The sequence below is a fragment of the Loxodonta africana genome, chromosome 1 (genome assembly GCF_030014295.1).
Source record: "Loxodonta africana isolate mLoxAfr1 chromosome 1, mLoxAfr1.hap2, whole genome shotgun sequence".
Taxonomy (NCBI): domain Eukaryota; kingdom Metazoa; phylum Chordata; class Mammalia; order Proboscidea; family Elephantidae; genus Loxodonta; species Loxodonta africana.
Genome location: NC_087342.1, coordinates 68957891 through 68980982, shown reverse-complemented (window position 1 = coordinate 68980982; position 23092 = coordinate 68957891). Strand labels below are relative to the sequence as shown.

The 23092-nt window shown below is 39.7% G+C and overlaps 1 protein-coding gene across 1 annotated transcript in view; it reads left to right on the top strand.

Annotated features, from left to right (window-relative positions):
- The window catches only part of DCDC2 (doublecortin domain containing 2), a 220107-nt gene extending 197346 nt beyond the window's left edge, over positions 1 to 22761 (top strand). Inside the window, exons 9-10 of the mRNA XM_003416442.4 lie at positions 18452 to 18754; positions 22420 to 22761. Coding sequence (XP_003416490.1) covers positions 18452 to 18754; positions 22420 to 22524 — 408 coding nt within the window. The 3' untranslated portion in view covers positions 22525 to 22761. The remainder of the gene's footprint in view (positions 1 to 18451; positions 18755 to 22419) is intronic.
- The last annotated feature ends 331 nt before the right edge of the window (positions 22762 to 23092 follow it).

Here is a 23092-nt window from a genome sequence, read left to right as displayed (position 1 = left end):
GGGAAACCAAATGCCTTTTCTTAGGTGAATATTTAAGAGAATAATATACTGTTTAAAAAAAAATTTTTTTTTCCCCATGTACAGTCCAAATCAATCTGGGGTTGTCTGTAAGCAGTGGAGTTAAGTGCGTGATTAACCAACCCCTGTAATTATACCTGGACACTGATGACCTATGTGTCTCTATGCTCTGTTTATAAAGCGATGCTTTTCTGAGCTGAGGAGTCTATAAATGAACGTGCTCCATATTCAGTTAAGCAAATTGCCCCGATAAGTAAGGATCAGGCAAGAGATTCCACCATCTCAGAAGCACAGGCAAATAAATACCTGTAGAGTAACAAAATAAGCAATTATATTTGGATTTTGTTCCATTTGACAGAAGACAGCAGATGATGGGAATATTAACCTTAGAGTAGTTTTGGATTGTTTTATAGTTTTCCCATTAGTTTGTAGTTGAATTTAAGTAGTAAAATGATGAGAATTGCAGAATGTTTTAATCTAAATAGTTCTCATTAAAGCATTTAAGGCAGTATCATGAGTACTTGTAAATGATTATGTTTTAATCAAAGTTATACATAAAATATTTTTTAAAAGTCAGCCATTTCAACAAGGATTATAACAAAAATAGCAATCACCTGCTCTACCCCTCCCTGTTTCAATACCTCGGAGGTAACCAGTTTGAATTAGTCTAGCTATTTCTCGTGGAATCCACTGCTATATTTCTACAAGCCATACATCTGCTCCCTGCACCCCGAACACCTCGAGATCTTAAGTCTAACAAATGGTGGTATATCATAATTTAATTACCATTTTGTTGTTGTTATTGTTCTTACAGGTATGTAAAATAATGGATATCCTTTTCATTATTGACGTATTTCATCATTGACAGATTTGATAAAATATGGTAACATGCTTATTTTTAAATGTTATTTTTAAAATTTAGATGTTACTTTTTAACTTTGTATCTCATGGCTATCAAAGTCAATGATTCAGATTGCTCACCAACTCCCACAAACACACACACATATGCCTTCCACTTTCTTCTTTCTTCCAAATATAATTTTACAATAAGCTTTGTCTAAGTTAGTATTTAATTTTTACATCATTTTCACTATGTAAGTATTATTCTTACCTGAACCATATAGTGTACTCTGGTTATATTTCCTTTTTTGTAAAACCGTTTTTTGTCCCTCCTCCCTATGTTAATAATTGCCCAATTTTTTTTTTATTTTTCTGTATGTCTGTTACTAAGCCATCTCCAAACTCTGCTACAGCTGTTTATCTCCTCTTAAAACATTCAAACATCCAGTAGTCTCTCAATTTTATCTTTTTCTCATATCTTCTAATCTTCTGTCTCAAGATGGTTATTCTGTGTATCTACTTTCCAACTATTATTGTGGTATTTTTCTTCACCATTATTTTGGGAATTTCCTTTGTTGGCATGGGGATGGCATCTGACCTCCTCTAACTTCACAGTGGGGAGACTCAAGATCAACAGCCCTAGGCTAATTCCTGTGAGGCAGGGATCAGACATGCCACCTCTCTCCACCATTTTTACCAATTCTGACACCAATCATCCCTCACATGACACTCTCTACTTCTCCCCTGGTTTCGCTAATTCATTGCAATGGCCACACAGAACTCACAGACAATACTCATGATTACGGGGTTTATTAGGAAAGTAACAGGTTACAGTTCAGGCTCAGAAATGCTCAGGATACAGTTCTTCCATCAAGACAGTCTCTCCTCAGCCGTGCTCTCAGGCAGGCTTCTCCATAGACCGAGCCTCTACTCTGCTCAGGTAAGCCTCAGCCTAAAGGCAGTCAGCTTTCTTACTCCATGGGCTGGAAAGCCCACTGCACCATCTCCTGCTACTGTTTCTCTGCCACCACTTCTTGCCATCTTCAGTGTTACAGCTCTCTCTCTCTCTCGGTCTCCTGGTTCTAGGAGCTTCTCAGTGCAAGAATCTCGGTTCTAAAGGATGTGGTCTGCTCCTGGCTGTTCTTCCTTGTTGGTGGTGGGAGCCTCTCTTCCCCACCTCTGGGATGGTTCACTTCAAGCCCAGTGAGATGGCAAAACTGACCAATCCACTTGGTGGGCCACAGTTACCCTACTTGCACAGTCCTGCCTAATCTCTTGGGTGAAAGTTATAAGACCATGATGAGAAAGGCCACACAAAAGTGATCCATTGCACTGCAAAACCCCTATTTCATTTCTCTTTCTTGGTTACACCCTTGGTTTTTTGGTTTTTTGTTTGTTTTTATGGTGCTCATGTCTTGTTACCTCCTAGGAAAAAAAATCTTCAGAAGAGGCTTTTTTTTTTTTGAGACTTTGCGTGTCTGAAAATGTGTTTTTTTTCCACTACTCAAACATGATTATGAGTATGGCTAAGGATAAATTTCTAGGTTAGAAATAAAGTTCTCTCAATTTTGAAGGCATTGTGCAATTATTCTTCCATCCAAAATGGCTTTGAGAAGTTTGGTGCCATTCTGTTGCCTGAACCTTTGTAATTAACCCTTTATCCCTCCCTGGACCTTTTAGGCTCATTTATTTGTTCCTAGTTTTCTGAAATTTTCTAATGATGTGCCTTGATATAGGTCTTTTTGCTTCTTTGCACTGGGTACTCAGTGGGCCTTTATGTCCTGGAAACTTTTGTTTTTCATTTGTGGAAAAAATTATTGAATTATTTCTTTAATCCTTTTCTTCTCTCCACTTCTCTATTCTCTTTATGAAAGTCCAAGTTTTTGGATATAGGATCTTCTTGCCTGATTCTCTAATGGTCTCTCCTACTTTCTATCTCTATGGATTTTTTTTCTATTATCTGAGAGATTTCCTCCACTTTTATCTTCCTTCTATTAAGTTTTTTTGGCCTTCATATTTTTAACATCTAAGAGCTCTTTCAGAATCTCTGAATGTTCCTTTTTATAGCATTCTGTTCTTGTTTTATGGATGTGATATCTTCCCTTACCTCTCCAAGGATTAATGCTATATTATTTTAAACTTTGTTTTCCTGCATTTTCTTTGTTTTTTCTGAGATTATTTTTTTCTGTTTATGTTTTGATCTCTGTTACTGTTTTAGAGGTTTCCTTGGTTGTCTGGTTTGATTTTAGAGTGAAGCATCAAGGAAGCTCTATGCACATGGGGGGCCCTGGTGGTGCAGTGGTTAAGAGATCAGCTGCTAACCAAAAGTTGGCAGTTCAAATCCACCAGCTGCTCCTTGGAAACCCTATGGGGCAGTTCTACTCCATCCTGTAGTGTCAATGTGAGTCAGAATCGACTTGAGGACAGTAGGTATGTACATAGGCAGAGATCATCAGATTGGGGCAGTTCCACTTTAGGGTGATTGGTTTAAGCCATTGCATTGACAAACCCCACAAATTTCCAGTGTCTGTAAGCTTTTTTTCTTTTGGTATGGTCTGTTTCCTCAGAGAAGAATTTTTCACTCTCTTGCCTGGGTGGTATAAACCTGGTTGTTAGCATTTTGGGATCTGACTTTAGGAATGGGGCATGGGAGGCCCTTACCATTAAGTAAAGAGATTTATTCTCCTTGGTTTCAATATAATGCCCTTGTTCTCAGCTGTGACTGGGTCCAGTTTCCCTATAGTTAAACATCTCCAGGGAATAAGCCTATATTTTTTCAAGGGTAACATAGGAGACCTTGGAGTATATCTGCTTCTTTTTAAAAACTAAGCCAATCTATTTTTTTTTTTTTTATATTGGACAGTATTTGGTTGTAATCCTTAGGATTTTCACTGGTTAATTTTTAGAAGTACATCGCCAGGCTTTTCTTTCTAGTCTCCAGTAGTCTGGAAACTCTGCTAAAACCTTTCCACCATGGATGACCACGCTGATATTTGAAATACCAGTGGCATAGCTTCCAGGATCACAGTAACATGCAAGCCACCACAGTACAACAAACTGACAGACAGGTGGTGATTTCAGAATGTAGAAGCTTGCTTCTTGGCTTCCCCTTCCTTCAGGCTCAAATGTCAGCTTCCTTGGGCTGCTGTCATTGGCCCCACATCCATCAGCTTACTGTTTCCCAAATTTTGTGGCTGTTATTTCCTTTTTAGGTTTCTGTGTCCCTGTGGGTTCATACCTTATTAAATTGCCTTCATTGATATTTTAGAAGAGTATCAGTAGAGAGCTAAGAAAAAATATTTGTTCAATTTGCTATGTTTAACTAAAAATCACTTCTATACTAATTCGTCAGAGAAAAAACTAAGCTATCTTCATAGAATCTACAGTGGGCATGGCAAAATGGCAGCCTGCGACCAACTCCTCCAAGGGAGACTCTTCTTTGGCTGGTACAAGGCTTACAATATCTGAATCTCCTTACCTGGACCAGGTACTGCTCACTTCCCCAAAGGCTGAAGCTCTACCTGTTGTCTAATACCTGTCCAGAATCACACATTTGCATTATCTGCCTGGCCCCTGGTGGTAGGTATTTGAGCTTGTGGTTATGGTCTACATGCATAGAATATAATGCCATTTTAAAGAATCTACAGGTCTGGTTAGTGGGTACAGCCCACTAACTGAAAACAGGAGCTTTGAAATCCAAATATGCCCGTTGCCATAGTTCTGTCCCCAATGCCCTGATTTGGTGTCGTCTACCTGCTCCTATGGAGAATCAGCAGCCACCTGCAGCTTCTCTTGGGAAGGACAAGCAAGATAAAGATCTTCTTAGTGTTGCTTTTCTCTGTGTAAAATCAAATACACAGAAAACTAATGGAGACTGCTTCCTTTGACAGAACTCCAAATCTACCTCAAATAAATCTATTTATTAAATAAGAATTATGTTTAGAATGAGACAGGAACTTGCTCTAAATTTCTCATTTTGCCATTGAAGAAACAATCCCCCCACAGCAGGGAAGCCATTTGTGCACAAACACACAGCCTGTCAATGGTGGAGCGAGGGGTCCTGGCTTCCGGTACTCTCCCCTAAACGCCTCAGAGTGGGAAACGCGGGAGATTAAAACCACAAAATCAGTTGCCATCAGGTCGGCTTCGCGTTTCAGTGGCTGATTTTTCAGAAGTAGCTCACCAGGCCTTTCTTTCCAGGCACCTCTGAGTGGACTCGAGTCTCTACCATTTCAGCTAGCAGCCTAGCATGTTAAACATTGGCACTTACCCAGGGACTCCTGGGAGGAGATTAGAAGCTTCCAATTATCCCATAAACAGCTACATATTCTGTCTGTGCAGAGGACCACTGAGTCTGCCGGCCTTGAACTGAAAGGAATTAGGCACAAACAGCATACTCACCATATCCTCTTAGCGACTCCTCTCCATCTTCGGTGCTATAAGCATCGTATACAGCCCCAAAAGTTAAGGCGAAGATGATCAGAGTTCTTAATTTCCCCTCGCAGCATCCACGAAGCTTTCTGTGTCACTGTGTTTGTCGACTGTGTTTAATTGATAGAAACGACGTTAAACATTAAAATGTAGCCCTCAGGGATTTCTGATGTAAATAAGAGAAAATCAACATTTGCTTCTAAAGTGAGAAAATTTAATGGGGAAATTTTTTTCAAACAAAGAGTAAATGTTCTCATGCTAAATAAATAGAAATTTTCAATGTATTATATATTCTCGGATGGGCACCACAGGAACTTGTGGAACGGGAATGGGCCTTGGTGAGCCAGCTTTCAGCAGGCACTGGCTTCTCTCAGCTACTGTCCTTATAGGGTCACGTCCCTGAATGGAACCCCACATTTTAGCAGCTCTTTGTACCTCGAAACCACAGCAAAACCTTTGTCTCTGAAAGTAAGCCGCTGAAAGCTGAAAACAAGAAGCAGCATTTTGCTATCATGAAAAATTGAAACTGATTATTTCAAAACACCTCATTCAACTTGGGTTGGAGATGATTTTAGTTGCCATGGTAACAGAAATACAAACAAGTGTGATAACATCTGTACTTTCAATGTCTGGGTCTGAGCTCAGCCATAAAATCCACAGAAACCTCCACCCCAAAGCCTCTAACGAATCCATGTTTTCCCAAATTTCAACTGTGTCAAACATTACCTGGACAAACGGACATCTAAGGTAGTCATTTCTTTCTTTTTCTGGTTCTGATCTCCAATTTCTAGGTCTAGTATATTTCAGCGTCCTGGTGGCGCAGTGGTTAAGAGCTCGGCTGCTAACTAAAAGGTCAGCAGTTTGAATCCACTAGCCACACCTTGGAAACCCTATAGGGCAGTTCTACTCTGCGCTATACCTGAAGCTGTCGCTGTTGAGTCGATTCTGACTTATAGCAACCCTATAGGACAGAGTAGAACTGCCCCATAGGGTTTCCAAGGAGCACCTGGTAGATTCGAACTGCCAACCTTTTGGTTAGCAGTGGTAGCTCTTGACCACTATGCCACCAGGGTTTCCACTCTGCCCTACGGGGTACAGAGTATAGGTCAGGGAAGGAGAATTGATAGGTCAGAGTGAGGAGGAAGCTTGGGTTGGTTAAGTTTGATTAAGTAGAATGTCTTGATTAGACAGTTCTAACTTGTGCCCTTGTCTTAGAGAACAAAGGTGTTAAACATTAAAATATATCCCTCAGGGAATTCTGATGTAGCTATAAGAAAAGGTGACATTTACTCCTAAAGTGGGTGGGACCTGAGCTGTAGTTCCTGTTTAGATACCTTTCCCCATTTCTGGTTTTTGCTGCTGCTGAAACTGTCAGAGGCGCGATCTGCGTGTGAAGTACAAGTCATTTGGGCAGCCCCATCTGTCTGTGCAAATGCCTTCCAAGTAGTTGATGCTTTTGCTATTTTGTGGCTCATTTCCATCTGATTTCCATATTCCATCTTCTTTCCTCTTACCACTGAGGAATCCTGAGTTAACCTTAGTAACTGCGTGAATATTCTCTAGAAACCCTGAATACTTACAGTTCCCCCTGAGCCGGCCCCACTAAGATGTAGCCAGAGATAATAGCTACCAGGCCTTTTCTGTCTTGCCATATGAATCAACCATTTCCTCAGAATGTCAGTTTTACAAAAATAAGTAGCAAGATATGTGGGTAAGCAAAACTCGGGCAAAATGCGCTTGGAATGCCAAAGCCGGCATTCCATCCCGTTAAGGAGAAAATCTGGTATCACTTTGCTAATAACACATGTAAAGAATAATTACTTATGATAAATAATGTGTTTTTTGAAAAGTGGAAGCCTTGACTTTTTTTTTTTATAAAAAAGTCTGTTATCTCAGAATGCATATTATCTGTCATCCTCGACGGCTGTCATAAATCTGGCGGCACGCTGGCTGTTCTTGATGTCAGAGAAGCTATGAGGCTGGAATCCTTGAAGTTTAAATGACTTTTGTGCTCATTGTTATAATCTTATGTACATCAGTTTAATGAGTATATAAAACCAAAAAACCAAACCCACCGCTGTCAAGTCAGTTCCAACTCATAACAACCCCACAGGACAGAGTAGAACTGCCCCATAGAGTTTCCAAGGAGCGCCTGGTGGATTTGAGCTGCCAACCACTTGGTTAGCAGCCGTAGCACTTAACCACTATGCCACCAGGGTTTCCAAAACTAGGCTAGAGTAGAATGAATATCCTTTTTTGACTCCAGTGAAACATAAGAATTGTGCTTCATACAGAAAATAATGTAACTCAGTTACTCGGAGGTGTGAGCTGTATGTGAAATTTCAGGAAGGAATGTGTTTCTCGAAAAAACAATTTGTACCTAAAAACAGTTTCTCTTAAAATTTTTGTCACACATTGACTAAAATGTGATGTAAATGTTTTGGTTTGGTTTTAAATGTCAGGGGAGAAGGTTTTAAATACGGGTAAAAATACCTTCCTGACTTGTTGCCTTTGCAATGATGTGTCCCTTCTATTCTAATCTGACTCTTAAAAAACAGTGACATGGTGATGTAATTCGAAGAAATCTCCTAGAACTTTCTTTATGGCCTCAAATCATTCTGGCAGCAGTCAGTCTTTCTATTTTTCTCCCGCTTTCAATAAATCATTGATATTTTTAAAGAGAAAACATATTCTTCATTTAAAGACTTTTATTTTAAGCCATTATTACAATGATAAATTTTAACCAAAAATGCTTTTTTAAGTGGTGGATTTATGACCATCTCATGTTATATGTCCTATAGAGTCGCTCTGAGTTGGAATGGACTCGATGACAATGAGTTTTTGGTTTTCATGTTATATGTGGCTTAGAGCCTTACCACATAACGTGTTATCTGTGGACCAGTGGCAGCAGCATCACTATTGGAAATGCAGAGGTTTAGAAATTCTTAATCAGAATCTGCATTTAACAAGGTCCCCAGGTGACAGAGAAGCACTGGTTTAGAAGACACTAGGGTGGAAGCAATGATTTACAGTTAAGAGTTGAATTTGCAATATTCTTCCCTGGGAGATGCAAATGTTTAGGCACTTGGCCACTAACTGAAAGATTAGTGGTTTGAATCCACCCAGAGGTGCCTAGGAAGAAAGCCTGGTGATCTACTTCTAAAAGATCACAACCATTGAAAACCCTGTGGAGCACTCTTTGAGTTGACAATGACTGGTTTGGTTTTGTTTTCTTAACACATTGTCTTGGGGAAATAGTTTTTACAGTCCACTTATACTGGTGAGAATTTGGGCAAGTTTACCTAGCTTCTTATGCTTTAGTTTCCTTATCTGCAAAAGGGGATAATAACAGTATTTCTCTCCAGTAGTTGCTATGAGGTTGGTTTAAATTTCATTATGCATATGAGGTATATTGGGCATAGTGCCAGGTACCAGGGAGTGCTCAATAAACATGAACGTCATCATCATCAGTACTTTACTGAAGTCACATATTATGCCTGGCTTTTTATCTGTAGGAGGCACATTTGTGTTTAATTCAAGACAACACATATGCAAGGCCCTGTGTTAAACCTGGCTGTAGACACAAAGATGCACAAGAAAGAGACCTTGCCTTCCAGAAACTTCCAGAAGATCTCCTTAGAGCCTAGCTTGATATTTTCCCAGTATCCCATAATTATTCCAAATAATTTTTTGGGAGGGTGTCTGTTGTTGTTGGAAGCCCTGGTGGCATAATTGTTAAGAGCTATGGCTGCTAACCAAAAGGTTGGCAGTTAAATCCACCAGCTCCTCCTTAGAAGCTATATGGGGCAGTTCTACTCTGTCCTGTAAGATTGTTATGAGTCAGAATCAGCTTGATGGCATTGGGTTTGGGTCGTTTTTTTTTTTTTTTTGGTTGTTGTTGGGTGTTGGGTGCTGTTGAGTCATTTCCTACTATTGCAACCCATATGACAGAGTAGAACGGCCCCATAGAGTTTTCTTGGCAGTAATATTTATGGAAGCAGATCATCAAATCTTACTCCCACAGAGCTCCTGGGTGGGTTTGAACTGCCAACCTTTGGGTTAGTAGCCAGGATCTTAACCATCTACTTGGTAATAATTCGCATTCAGTGTTTTCCTATTACACGTAAATGGGGATTAACTGCACACTGTGATTAAACCAGTTACTGTTGAGCCAATTCTGACTCAAGGCAACCCTGTATGTGTGTCAAAGTAGAGCTGTTCTCCACAGGGGTTTCAATGGCTGGTTTTCAGAAATAAATCATCAGGCCTTTCTTCCTTTCCTCCAAGGAGCCTCTGGGTGGACTGAAACCTCCAACCTTTTGGTTAACATCCTGGTGTGAGCCTTAGTCATACATTAGGGGAAAAGCTTATCCAGGTGCCTGGTTACCATGGTAACCAGGTGATAATTATGGGGGCCCTCTGTCCTTCAATGGAACGTGTGTTTGTTATTTTTATGATGCAGACGAAAGACTTTGCCATCCACTGGTTGTATAACCCTTGGCAAATTGCTTGACTTTTCCTTAGGCTCAGTTTCCTATTCTATGCAAAGGGGATAATAATGCTTGCCCTTCCAGTTGGGAAGATGACATGGAGAAGTTCTTTGAGAGCCATAAAGCCAAAAAAAAAAAAAAAAGGCAAATCCACTGCCTCTTAGTCAATTCTGACTCATAACAACCCTACAGGACAGAGTAGAACTGACCCATATGGTTTCCAAGAAGTGTCTGGTGGATTCAAACTGCCAACCTTTTGGTTAGCAGCCATAGTTCTTACCCACTATGCCACCAGGGTTTCCTTAGAAGGCATAAAGTGCTATCTAAATGTCTATTATACCCATAACTAGCTACCATCAACTAGTCATTCAAAATGAACATAAAGTCTTGTGTTACCTAAGTGCATATACTAATTTATGGAAATTACTCTTGTTTGGTATCTTTTGCCGGCACATTTGTGTTACTTTTGGAAGTAGGCTAGCAGTGCAGAAACAGAAAAAGTTATTTGTTGGTAAATTTGTCACAGAAAATGCATACCAGGAAACTTGCAAGCAAAGAATAAACATAACTATGAGCAAGGAAGCAAGGGAGCAAGGTCATGCAAATGAGACCTGACCACCTTAATGGGCCAGAAGTTGCGCATCAGACTGCATTGAGACTGTATTAGTCAATAAGGGCAAGAGGATTGACAAGTGTGTTAGTATCATTTTTTGTTTGTTTGTTTTCATGTGAATGAGATTTAGAAGTGTACTGCTCTACGTGGAAAATACTGGCAAATCATGTACTAGAGTTCCTCGTCAGACAAGACAGCTCCTTCTATTCAATGGCAAGAAAGTTGTAGTGATTACAGTAATCAACGTGTATATACCTTGTTTGGTTTACATATATCTTTTACATATATGATCTCATTTGTTCTTAACAACAATCCTGCAAGACCGTTATTGTCACCCTCAGCTTCCAGAGGGGACTCTGAGGCCAGGTGAGGTGACTTCACTGATCTGAGGCTGAACCAAGATCCTACTCTCAGCAGGTGCCTTGTTCTGCACGATGTATTTTACATTTGCCAGTTGATTTCACAATTGCAGAAAATGTCAGCAGACACAAATCTTGTCCTGGACTCTCCAGTGATGTTCTCCAGATATGATCATAATCCCTTGGGGGTTGTGTTAGAATTGGTTTTGTAGAGAGGAGAAGCAAAGTCAAAGTCATGGATGGGAGCTCTGCTTCTCTTTACTGTGAAAGTATAGTGTGACCAGACCTGGAGAGGAAGAAGTTTTTTTTTTTTTCCTTCCTGTTTCTCTTCTATCTTAGCTTACTAGGGCTGCTGTAGCAAAATACTACAAAATAGGTGGTTTTGAAGAACAGAAATTAATCATCTCACAGTTCTGGAGGCCAGAAGTCCACATCAGGGTATCGGCCATGTTGATCCTTCTGAGGGCTCTGAGTGAACCACTCCATACCTCTCTCCCTGTTTCGGGTTTCTGTCAGCAATCATTGGTGTTCCTTTGCTTTTGGTAGATGTATCTTCACATGTGTGTGACTCTGTCTCTATCTGTTCGCTTCTTTTATAAGACATCAACTCAGAAGGGATTAGGACCCACCCTACTTCAGTATGACCTCATTATCCTAGCTCGTAACAAAAGAAAAACCGTATTTCCAAACAAGGTCACTGTATAATTTTTTTAGTGTTGCTGTAACAGAAAAACCACAAGTGGGTGGTTTTAAAGAACAGAAATCTACTTTCTCAAAGTTTAGGAGGCTAGAAGTCCAAATTCAGGGCACCAGCTCCAGGGGAAGGCTCTCTGTCTGTGGTTTCTGGGGCAAGATCTCTTTCAATTTCTGTAGACCCAGCAGCATTTCTCCATTCCTTGGCCATCTCCGTGTGGCATGTATATTTACCTCCATTTGTGCTTGCTTGTCTCTGTGCCAAATCTACTGTTTTTAAATCTTGGAAGTGAGTAGGTTTAAGAAACACCCTACGCTGATATGGCTTCATTAACAGAACAAAGAAGAAAACCCATTCCCAAATGGAATTACATCCACAGGCATAGGGGTTAGGGTTCCAACACATTTTTTTTTTTTTTGGCCACAACTCAATCCATAACAGTTACATTCACAGATACAAAGATTAGGACTTCAGCATATTTTCTTGGGGACACAATTCAATCCATAACCTTCTCCTTCTTCCTCACTTTCTCAAGTTAAATTTGTAATTCCTTACTCTTACCTTCCCTGTTGGTATCCCTATTTTTGTTCTCTCCACTCCTCCCTTTTGGCTGCCATGTTCACTTTTCTCTGTTTGAATTGTAACAGTATCAGATGATCTTGGTAAGGTTCTTTGAGGTGGGGATGGACATGGGCTGGAGTGAACATGACATTACCCACTCCATGAGCTGCATGTGATGTCTAGCCAGCTTGAACTGGTAACACCTACCCAGGTGGAGCTGTCTATCTGGGCAAAGGTTCAGAACCACTTGAGAATTTTGAGGGAATTAAAGAATTGCAGTTTTTTTTAGGGAGGGGCACTTATTAAAATATGATGTGGCTATCTAATAAGTAAGGAGCCCTGGTGGCACAGAGGTGAAAGTGCATGGCTGCTAACCAAAAGGTCAGTGATTTGAACCCACCAGCTGCTCCTTGGGAGACAGATGTGGCAGTCTGCTTCCATAAAGATTTACAGCCTTGGAAACCCTATAGGGCAGTTCTGCCCCGTCCTATAAGATCACAGTAGGTTGGAATCAACTTGATGGCGATGGATTTGCTTTATCTAACATATATTTTTCTGGGACTTTTTGTATTTTAGCTTTACTAGTCAACCAGTTGGCACTGAGTTGATTCCAGTGCACGGTGACCCCAAGCATGTCACGGTAGAACTGTTCTCTATAGGGTTTTTGATGACTGATTTTTTTGGAAATAGATCACCAGACTTTTTTCCAAGGGACCTCTGGGTATACTCATTCCTCTAACCCTTTCAGTTAGCAGCTGAACAAGTTAACTGTTTGCACTGCTGAGAGACTCATTTTAAGTAAGCTGATATTCTCAGATACATTCACGCATTCATTCAGCACCACCCTTGACTTTTTACTAAGAATCACCAGGTATTTTCTGAAAGGAAGCACTTTCTACCTGGGACAAGGGAGGTGACTACCAAGAGTCAAATTGTGGAATAAAGCAGGGAAATAATCAGGAGTTGGTCCATCGGTTAAGTGGCTCATTCTGTGGATATTCTTAGCAGACCAGAGAGAAGGTGCCACATAGCTGTCCCTGGTGGTCAAGAGTTCAGGCATGTAATACTTTTTTATGTTTTACTGAGGTAAGATTCTCATAATGTAAAATTATCCTTTAACCATCTTAACTTGCACAAGTTCATGACATTTAGTGCCTTCCCTGTGTTGTGCAACCATCACCTCTTTATTTAATTCCAAGACACTTTCATCATCTCGTAGCCATTAAGGCAGTCACTCCCCATTCCCCCCTTTTGCCAGCCTCTGGCAACCATTAATCTTCTTTCCGTCTCTATGGATTTACCTGTTCTGAATGTTTCATATTAATGAAATCATGCAATAGGTGACCTTTTGTGTCTGGCTTTGCATATAGCTCTTCAGTGCACAAGGAGCCCCGGTGCTCGGCTGCAAACCAAAAGGTTGGTGGTTTAAACCCACCAACCTTGGGGCTGGTGGTTCCATAGGAGAAGAACCTGGCCATCTGCTCCCATAAAGATTTCAGCCTAGAAAACACTGTGGAGCAGCTCTGCTCTTACATGGGGTTGCTGTGAGTCGAAAACGGCACCTGATAACAATGTTAGTGCACTACCTGACTCACAGGGCTGGGCTTCTGGCTATGAGAGGACAGTAGCCACAGTCCTGCTGATGGCCTCCTGAGAACCTCATTCGCCTGAGTAAATTCTCCTTTGTGAGAATCTTACTGCAAGTGTTGGGTATCAGTTCTGAGTTGTGTGAGGAATACCAGATTCCTCTTCAATAGCTTTCCTACAGAGAGAGAAGGAGGAAGGGGGTTGAGAAGTGTGCAGCTTGTTCCTTCTTTGCCTCTTGGGTTTCCTTTGCTCCGTAAGAATAGCTGTCTCCCACGATGGACACCCACCCTCTTGTAAAAGGAATGCTCTCTTTTACTTGTTTGCTGGCCCTCATCATGGTATAGATTTTATCTGTGTGTGCGTATGGGTGTAAAACCCAGTGTTGCTTCTGGGGATGATTTGATTGATGTATACACTGGAAACATCTTTAATAATTTAATATCTGCTTCAAAGGAGATTACACCAAAAAGCACATTGCTTTTCATTTATTCATTACAGGTCTGTCATAGCAGCATTTTTTTTGCCCTGAATTTCAGTGGCGTAGTAATAATAAATTTGGTTCCAGACTCTGGGTATTTTAAAGGATTATAAACCTTTTAACTAATGTTACTGTCTTATTTAAATTGATCAAATTGGTATTTCAGCACCATAATCTTGCATTTCTTCAAGTTGAGTTAACCAGCTGTGGCTTCATTTGATTTCTGCTGAAATAGCTGTCTCTGGAAAGTCTAATAGAAATAATGGGATGAAAGCATAATATGGCTTGTTAGTAGGGGTGGTAATAATGGTGAAGAGGACAGAAGGCTGAATTTAGGGCTGGATGTATTCAGCTTTGGTGTCTTCTTCCTTTGGAAGAAATTAGAGCATGGTATATGAGTCCTTTGTATTAAAAGGAGGAAAAGTGTATATGTGTATGGGGATTGGGGTGAGGGAAGGGCTACGATTGAGAAGTATAAAATTAAAAACTGAAAAATAACACATAATCATTTTGCAATTTTTAGGTATAAATCCAGATTCTAAGAAAGCAAAACAGACCTTTTCCTACTTAGAAGTGGTTCGCTTAGTAGGCTTTAGCGAGCTTTTATAATGTACTATCAGAGTGGCAAGGAACATGTAATTACTTAGATTCTTGAATAATTATAGTCAATTGTGAGCTTTCTCTTATGATAACATAGAACAAAATATTAATGTAATTAATTAGAATCAATATAACATAATGCAATTAATGTATATATTAGTATAATATAATTAATGGGTATATTAATACAGTGTTAATACAACATAAAGAATATAACAAATATAATAATACATTTTTTAAGTTAAGAAACACCGTGTGATTTTCTTTTACAACCAAAACCAAAAGCTTCTCTGAATAAGGCAACTTTAGGCACAATAAGAATCAAAACCATTTCTAGGAGAGTGATTTACAATTATCCAATTTTCGAAAGTAATTTAAAAAGAAGTCTGCTCTTATTGGCCATTACTGTTGCAGTATTTCTGGGTTTTTGTTATGTGCTTGTTGTGGATTGAATTATTTCCCCCCCGAAAATGTGTGTATCAATTTGGCCGGGCCGTGATTCCAGTATTGTGTGGTTGTCCTTCATTGTGTGATTGTAATTTTATGTTAAAGAAGATTGGGGTGGGATTATAACACCCTTACTAAGGTCACATCCCTGATCCAGTGTAAAGGGAGTTTCCCTGGGGTATGGCCTGCACCACCTTTTACCTCACAAGAGATGAAAGGGAAGCAAGCATAGAGTGGGGGACCTTATACCACCAAGAAAGCAGTGCTGGGAGCAGAGCGCATCCTTTGGACCTGGGGTCCTTGCGCAGAGAAGCTCCTAATCCAGGGGAATATTGATGAGAAGGCCAACAGAGAGAGAAAGCCTTTCCTTGGAGCTGATGCCCTGAATTTGGACTTTTAGCCTACTTTACTGGGAAGAAATAAAATTCTCTTTGTTAAAGCCATCCACTTGTGGTACTTCTGTTATAGCAGCACTAGATGACTAACAATCTTTATAATATTCCCTCCCAAATTAGACCAAAAGTCTTTAATAGAAATCCAGAAACGTTTTGTCCACAGCGACTTTGTAGACTATAACTACATGAATAATGAGAGTCGACTGTATGTCTTTCTTACCCACTGTCCTCTGAGCTCATTTAGGTTGCTCACATTAAAAAAAAAAAGCAAAAACCAGTTGCCATCGGTCACATGGTGACCCCGTGTGTTTCAGAATAGAACTGTACCCCATGAGGTTTTCAATGTCTATGACCTTTTGGAAGCAGATTGCCAGGCCTTTCTTCCAAGGTGCCTCTGGTTGGATTTGAACTATCAACCTTTCAGTTAGTAGCTAAACATTTAACCATTTGTGGCACCCAGCAACTCTGGTCTCACAAATCTCTCGCCTTTTCTTTTACTTTTTAATGGCAAATCCACCTTCTCTCCTGAGTTTCTGCCCTGCATTCAGCCTGCCTGAGGGCCTCCCCCTGGCTGACCAGGACCCAACACTGTTTGACATTAAGTATCTGGTTGAAAATTCGAACTACCTGTTTCACTGGACTGTTGTTTAATCTGCATGATGCCAAGCACTGTGGTTCTCAGAATACCTTAAGAGCAATTAATTATTCTTCCTGCATTTTTAAAAGTGCATGCTTGGTATAATATAATAAAATTTGAGACTTTTTTTCTGACAATATAGGAATTTCTAGTTCCACCTCTTTCCTCTTCAAGATGATATTGTGTTGAATTTTATCTGAACTTTTTAGACTACTCTCCTTTATTTTCTTTCTTCAGTACTTCCCAAGGTACCCTGGTTGCACAGGGGTTAGGAGCTCAGGTGCTAACACCAAAAGGCAGGTGGTTTGAAAACCCACGAGCCGCTCCACTGGAGAAAGATGGGACAGTCTGCTTCTGTAAAGATTTATAGCCTTAGAAACCCTATGGGGCAATTCTGCCCTGGCCTATGGTCACTATGAATCGGAATTGACGGCAGTGGGTTATTTTGGCTTTATAGTTCCCAAACTGAGGGCATTATATATTAACTTTTACCCAAAAACACCCGTTAGTGGTCCCATGACAATTATTTGGGCAATTGGACTTGCAGAGTTGAAAGGGAGGTCATTTTACAGAGGCTAGAAGATTAAGTAACTTGCCTAACGTCAGACACCTAGGAAGAGGCGGGTCTGGGATTCTAACAATAGAACAAATCTTGTGTTCTTTCTACCATATCATTTCTAAAAAACCATTACCTTGTTGGGGAAAATGAAGAAATATGATAGCTCCAGAAGAAAATGTATCACAACAGTTGGGAAAGGTTTGTAATGTTTTTTAGGATCTGTGATGTGCCAGGTACTGTGCTAGGCACTTTATATAACGTACCTCATTTTTTCCATCATTTATTTTTTAATTAAAAACCTTAAATTATTTTTGTTTTTTATTGTGGTACTTTTATATGTAACAAAATATGCCGTTTCCACACTCTTTATAAACTATAAATTATTTAATCTCCGCAGATGTTTTATTAATGTCATGGATTGAATTGCATCCCCCCAAAATATATGTCAACATGGCTAGGCCGTGATTCCCATTATTGTGTGATTGTCCACCATTTTGTCATCTGATGTGATTTTCCTATGTGTTGTAAATCCTACCTCTACGATGTTAATGAGGTGGGATTAGGGGCAGCTATGTTAGGCGGGACCCAATCTACAAGATTAGGATGTGTATAAGTCAATCTCTTTTGAGATATAAAAGAGAGAATCAAGCAGAGATATAGGGGGACCTCATACCTCCAAGAAACAACAGCCAGGAGAATAACACATCTTTTGGACCCGGGGTCCCTGTGCTGAGAAGCTTCTAGTACAGGGAAAGATTGATGACAGGACCTTCTCCCAGAGCCTACAGAGAGAGAAAGGCTTCCCCTGGAGCTGACACCCTGAATTTGAACTTCTAGCCTCCTAGACTGTGAGAGAATAGATTTCTTTGTTTAAGCCATCCACTTGTGGTATTTCTGTTATAGCAGCACTAGATGACTAAGACAATCATATTCCCATTTGACAAGTGGAGAATTTGGAACTCACAGAAGCTAGGTAACAGCCAGTAAGTGCCTGGCCAGGACTTGAACCTGTGTCTTTCTTCCTCCAATGTGTTGCCTCTGGAATTCAGCATCCTGCAGATTTACATGTATCCAAATAGCAGTAAAAATGCCTAATTGGAGCTTATAAAATATTTTAGCGTTCATTAGTTTTATAGAAAGGACATAGTTTCTTGACCTTGGATCTACTTGACAATTGATTTTTTGTTTTTAGAGATATATTGTCAGCTGTTTTAGGCATTGTGTGGAGAGTTTTCCACACTCCATGTCGGAAACCCTGGGTTTATATCCTGGAGCTGTCGTGCTTAGAAGTAAGGATATAATCTTTCCACAAAGACCTTTATTTACCTCACCTTCTTTTTTTTTTTTTCCTGGGCTAGACACTCCCAGTCATTGGCCACAGGACTCTGTGGTTCAGTTTCCTGTCTGGCATGAGGATTAGGAGCATTGGTTCTGGAGTTACATGCTTAGTTCGAATCCTGGCTCTTCCACTCATATGCATTGGGACCTGTGGCTAGATACTTAGTAAGGCTGTACCTTAGTTTTCTCATCTGTAAAATGGGAATAATATCAACTTTACGGGATTGTTCTGAGGATTAAAGGAGAAATCACACAGTAGCTACTCCATAAAGATTAACATATTATACACTGTAAAGTACTCTGCAAATATAAAGAAGTTTTACTTGACTGTAATATAATAATTATTGCTTTATTATAATGCTCCATGGAAAAGTTTCGATTATATTTCTTACTTTTAATTTCAGAGGCCAGCAGAAATAGTAGACGAGGAAGAAGATGGAGAGAAAGAAAATAAGGATACAGAACAGAATGGTTTTTCAGGAATGAATGGTGAAGTTGATGATGAAGAAGTTCAGGAGGCTACAGATGACCCTGAGCAAGCCAGGGAGACTCTGGATCATAGCGAGGAGGAGCAGGCAGGTCCTGCTTGTGTAAATGGAGGCACTGATGAAGAAAACGGCGAGGAACTGGACCAGGTTAATAATGAGCCTCAGCCTGAAGTGGACGAGGAGAGAAAGTCTCAAGGAGTTAGCAGTGGAGAGGATGAGGTATTTCTATTACTTTTGCTCACTTGTGTGTGTGCATGAATTTATGGATATGGGTGAGTGTGTGTGCACGTGTGTGCACATGCGTGCTTACGAAATCATTTAAGCATGTAGGACTTGCATTTGAAACAGTAAGGAAGAATCCAATACCATTTACTTGTCTACGTTATTTAAATCAGCTAACACGTATTGTCATCTGTTAGTTCACATGCCTGCCTGCCTGTCTGTCATCCATCCATCCATCCATCCATCCATCCATCCATCCATCCATCCATCCACCCACCCATCCATCCATTTCCTACTCACTCTACAAAAAAATTTACAGAAGCTTCTAAGAACATATACAATAAAAGAAAGAATTATGAATAAGAAATAAAAGTAAGTTAAAGTGAGGGAAGATACAAACTAGAAAAGAATATCAACACCAGTGAGAGTAAAAAGATTGGAAACCCTGGCGGTGTACTGGTTAAAGTGCCATGGCTGTTAACCAAAAGGTCTAGTTTGAATCCACCAGGCCCTCCTTGGAAACTCTATGGGGCAGGTCTACTCTGTCCTATAGGGTTGCTATGAGTCGGAATCGACAGATGGCAATGGATTTGGTTTCCTTTTTTTTTTTTTTTTTAATATCTATGAGTGACTTATTTGCTTTCTAGAGGTATTACATGCTAGCTTGCTTGGCCCTTCTTACATGGGTTAATTTAATTAAGTGTTCAATATACTGGGAACTTAATAGTATGCAGTTCTATTATATATATAAAGAATAAAGAAATACGTGGCAAAACCGCCCACCACTGACCCGAAAGCAGGATATTCTCAAGTCCTGGCATTCTCCCATGGGATAGATGAAGTTCCATGGTGATGAAAGTGAAACAATTGCTGTCAGGCTTGAGTCTCATAGCATCATCTGAAGGCCGGATGTACTCCATAGCTTTCTCACTTCTGCTTATTCCTTGAGGCAGAATTCTCCATAAGGTTAGGGCCCATCTCTCTCAAGGCAGTAACCCCTGACACCCACTATGATGAATGGCATCTTCTCAGCTATTTTATTTTGCTTGGAAGATCAAGTTTAGTTAAAAATACAAAATATTCTTGGGGTCAGGTTACAATGACCAGTACAAAATTATCTGTAATCCACTGATAATTTACCACTTACAGGAAAACATTCTTAACATTTTAATGAAAATACTCAGCGTGCCTTTCGCTTTCTTTCTCAAGGTGAGATAATCATAGTCTTAGTCTATAAGAATTCCCCATATGTAGTTCTCTGTTGAGCCCTGGTGGCACAGTGGTTAAGAGCTCAGCTGCCAACCAAAAGGTCAGCAGTTTGAATCCACCAGCTGCTCCTTGGAAACTGTATGGGGCAGTTCTACTCTGTCCTGTAGAATCAACTCGACAGCAATGGGTTTGTTTATTTATTTATTCGTTTTTAGTTCTGTGTAGTTATTTAAATTTAACTAAAAATTGGATCTTGAAATCATTGGTAGCTAAAATAAAAATAAAAACCCATGGGATTCTTTTTCCCTTCATGTGGGAAAAAAAAAAGTTTCTGAAGGAGAGAAAAAAAGAATTTCTGAAGGGACATAGAATTCATTGTCTAAGGGAGTCACTTAGGAAGCACAGTGATGTAGGAGGACAGCGTTTTCAATGTCATTTATATGGCAACTGCAATAGTAGATTTCACGTAGCTCTTTGTGGTAGTGGCCTTCGATGAAAGCTCGCAGCATGAAACCGAAGTATAATTTTATGAGGGAGCCAGTTAGGAAGGTCCAAATATGCATTTTTCCAGTGGTCTAGCTAAAGCAATGTCAAAACCTAAAGCAGATTTTGTAGAAGTGAAGGATTGGCTGTCCTTCATCTTCCAAAAATATATCTTTTAAAAATAGGCCTTCAATAGGAAGTGAGCATCAGTCAAGATCAATGTTACGTAATTTGGCAAGGGCTTGAAGTAAAAAAAAAAAATATATATATATATTTTTTTTATTAAAAAAATTTTTTTTTTTGAAGTACAGGAGTTCATGGTATATATTGGGAATGACTCCAGCAGATTCATGGGAGCTCAAATGAGCAAGTGCCCTATATATGGCTAGTTAGGAATTTTAAGAACTATACGAATATATAGCTAGTTAGACAATTTAAGAAATGTACGAATGCCCAAAATGGTACATTTACCCACAATGAGATTTAATGTTATTTGACTCATCTCTTCTTATAATGAGAATATCTTTATCCCTGTTCTCCCTAAAGTATAAGCACAGATATACTTTAAGCAAACCAAATACATGAAAAACCAGATGTATATGAATTGTACATTAGAAATTAGCAATTAACTTTATAAAAATATTTTTATATATTGACTCAAAATTTAGTTTACCGTGTAATACTTTGTTACATGTTACGTGTCTTATGCAAAGTAAGAGATGATTGTAGGAAAACATTGAGGAACACACAGCAAATACACAATTGACTTTTATTGAGCTTTTACTATGTTCTAGATGGTATTCGAGACATCTCACAGGATAACATCATGAAATGAGATGTAGTTCCAGAAGTATTTTTTTCTCTTTTTTACAGCATAAAAGGTGGACTGGAGGGTGGGGGACCTGGAGTTCCTGTTCTGTTGTCCCCCGGACTGGTGGCCCTGGTGGGGCTGTGGAACCTCCGAGACTCCATGGAGTAGTTTGTAGACCATGGAATTCTAATCTCACCGCCCTCAATTTTCAGTCTAGTGGGGGAAAGACAAACTGTAAAGGAGACAATATGAATAATAACATGTAAGAAGTCCAGGTGGCAGGGACAGTAGTTGCATTTGAAGAAACACAGCCTCTGCATTTTGATCTCCTGCCCTGCTCTTACCAAGTTGTTGTTGTCGATGGCTGCTGTGGAGTCAGCCGCAACTTACGGCAACCCCATGCACAGTGGAGCGAAGTGCTGCCTGGTCCTGCACATCGCCATGATCAGTTATGGGTCGGACCGTTGTGACCCACAGGGTTTCACTGGCGGGTTTTCAGAAGTAGATCACCAGGCCTTTCTTCCTAATCTGTCTCAGTCTGAACACAGTGCTGAATCCTGTTCAGCATCATAGCAACACACAAGCCTCCACTGACGGATGGGTGGTGGCTGTACTTGAGGTGCATTGGTGGGAATCAAACCCTGGTATCTGGTGCGGAAGGAGAGAATTGTAACACTGAACCACCAACACCCCCTTCTCTGCTCAAGTATGGTGTCATACTTGCAATGGTTTTGTGAATTCCAGAGAAAACTAAAATTAGAAGAGAATCAGGTATGGGCTAGATTAAGGGGATAAAAGGTGGAATTGCTGTATTTTTCTCTTCCCTTTTCTCTGAAAATGCTAAAATGGAAAGTATAAATATGTTGTTGAAAGGAAAAACTCAAAAAATTGAGGAAAATAAAGCTGGAAGTATAAGAAATGAATGTGTGCCCCTAAAGCACATACTGGATTATGGTTGCAGAAAGGGATCCTGTAAAAGGAAGTGTTGAGAATGGCAAGTCCACCAGGCAATGACGGACTAAAAATCAAAGGGAACCCAGGAACTGTTTCTGGTTGAATGTTTATATGACTGATTAAATGGAATATTGAGTAATTTTGTCCCCATGTTTTATTACCTTTGAAGTCTAAAGTGTCTTTGTTTTGATTTCTTTTCCTCCAGACTGAACTAGACCCTCAAAGACCGCCAAGGCCGAAAGTAAAAATCACTAGTCCACAAGAAAATGATAACGATGAACAAAACAAGGACTATGCTGTTGTGGCATAGATGGTTTTAAAAAAGGAGACTATATGGATTATAAGAAAAATGAAGGGTTGTAATACTTGAACAATAAGCATACAGTTATTGCTAAACATAATGTGACGATATGATTGCATTCTACCTATTGCATTTTAAAATTAGTGGCTGAAATGAAAGACTAGATAATCTCTAATAGCTACTAAAAGGAAAGTGACTTATTTTTATGGTGTGTTTTTAAAAGTCATTAAAAAAAAAATAAGGGACTGAGGGGAATTTGTGCTGGAAGACAGTTGGTCCCTTGTCTTTGTAAAGGATGAAGAGAATAGGACCACTCCTACTGCATATTGTAAATTTATAGGCTAGATTATTGCGTAGATGGCATCTTATTTTAAAGCCGTCTATGAAGGCATAGAATTTTAAAGAAATAGTATTAGGAAAGCATGTAATATTTTCATAAAGCAATAAACTCTTGAATGAACAAATTACAATTTAGTTTCAGAGATAATTTCAAGACTGAAACATTTCCATTAACTTGTTAATATTCTTTTCTTTTCTTCCTCCTTAGCCAAAATCTGCCTTAAACAAACTGAAAAGA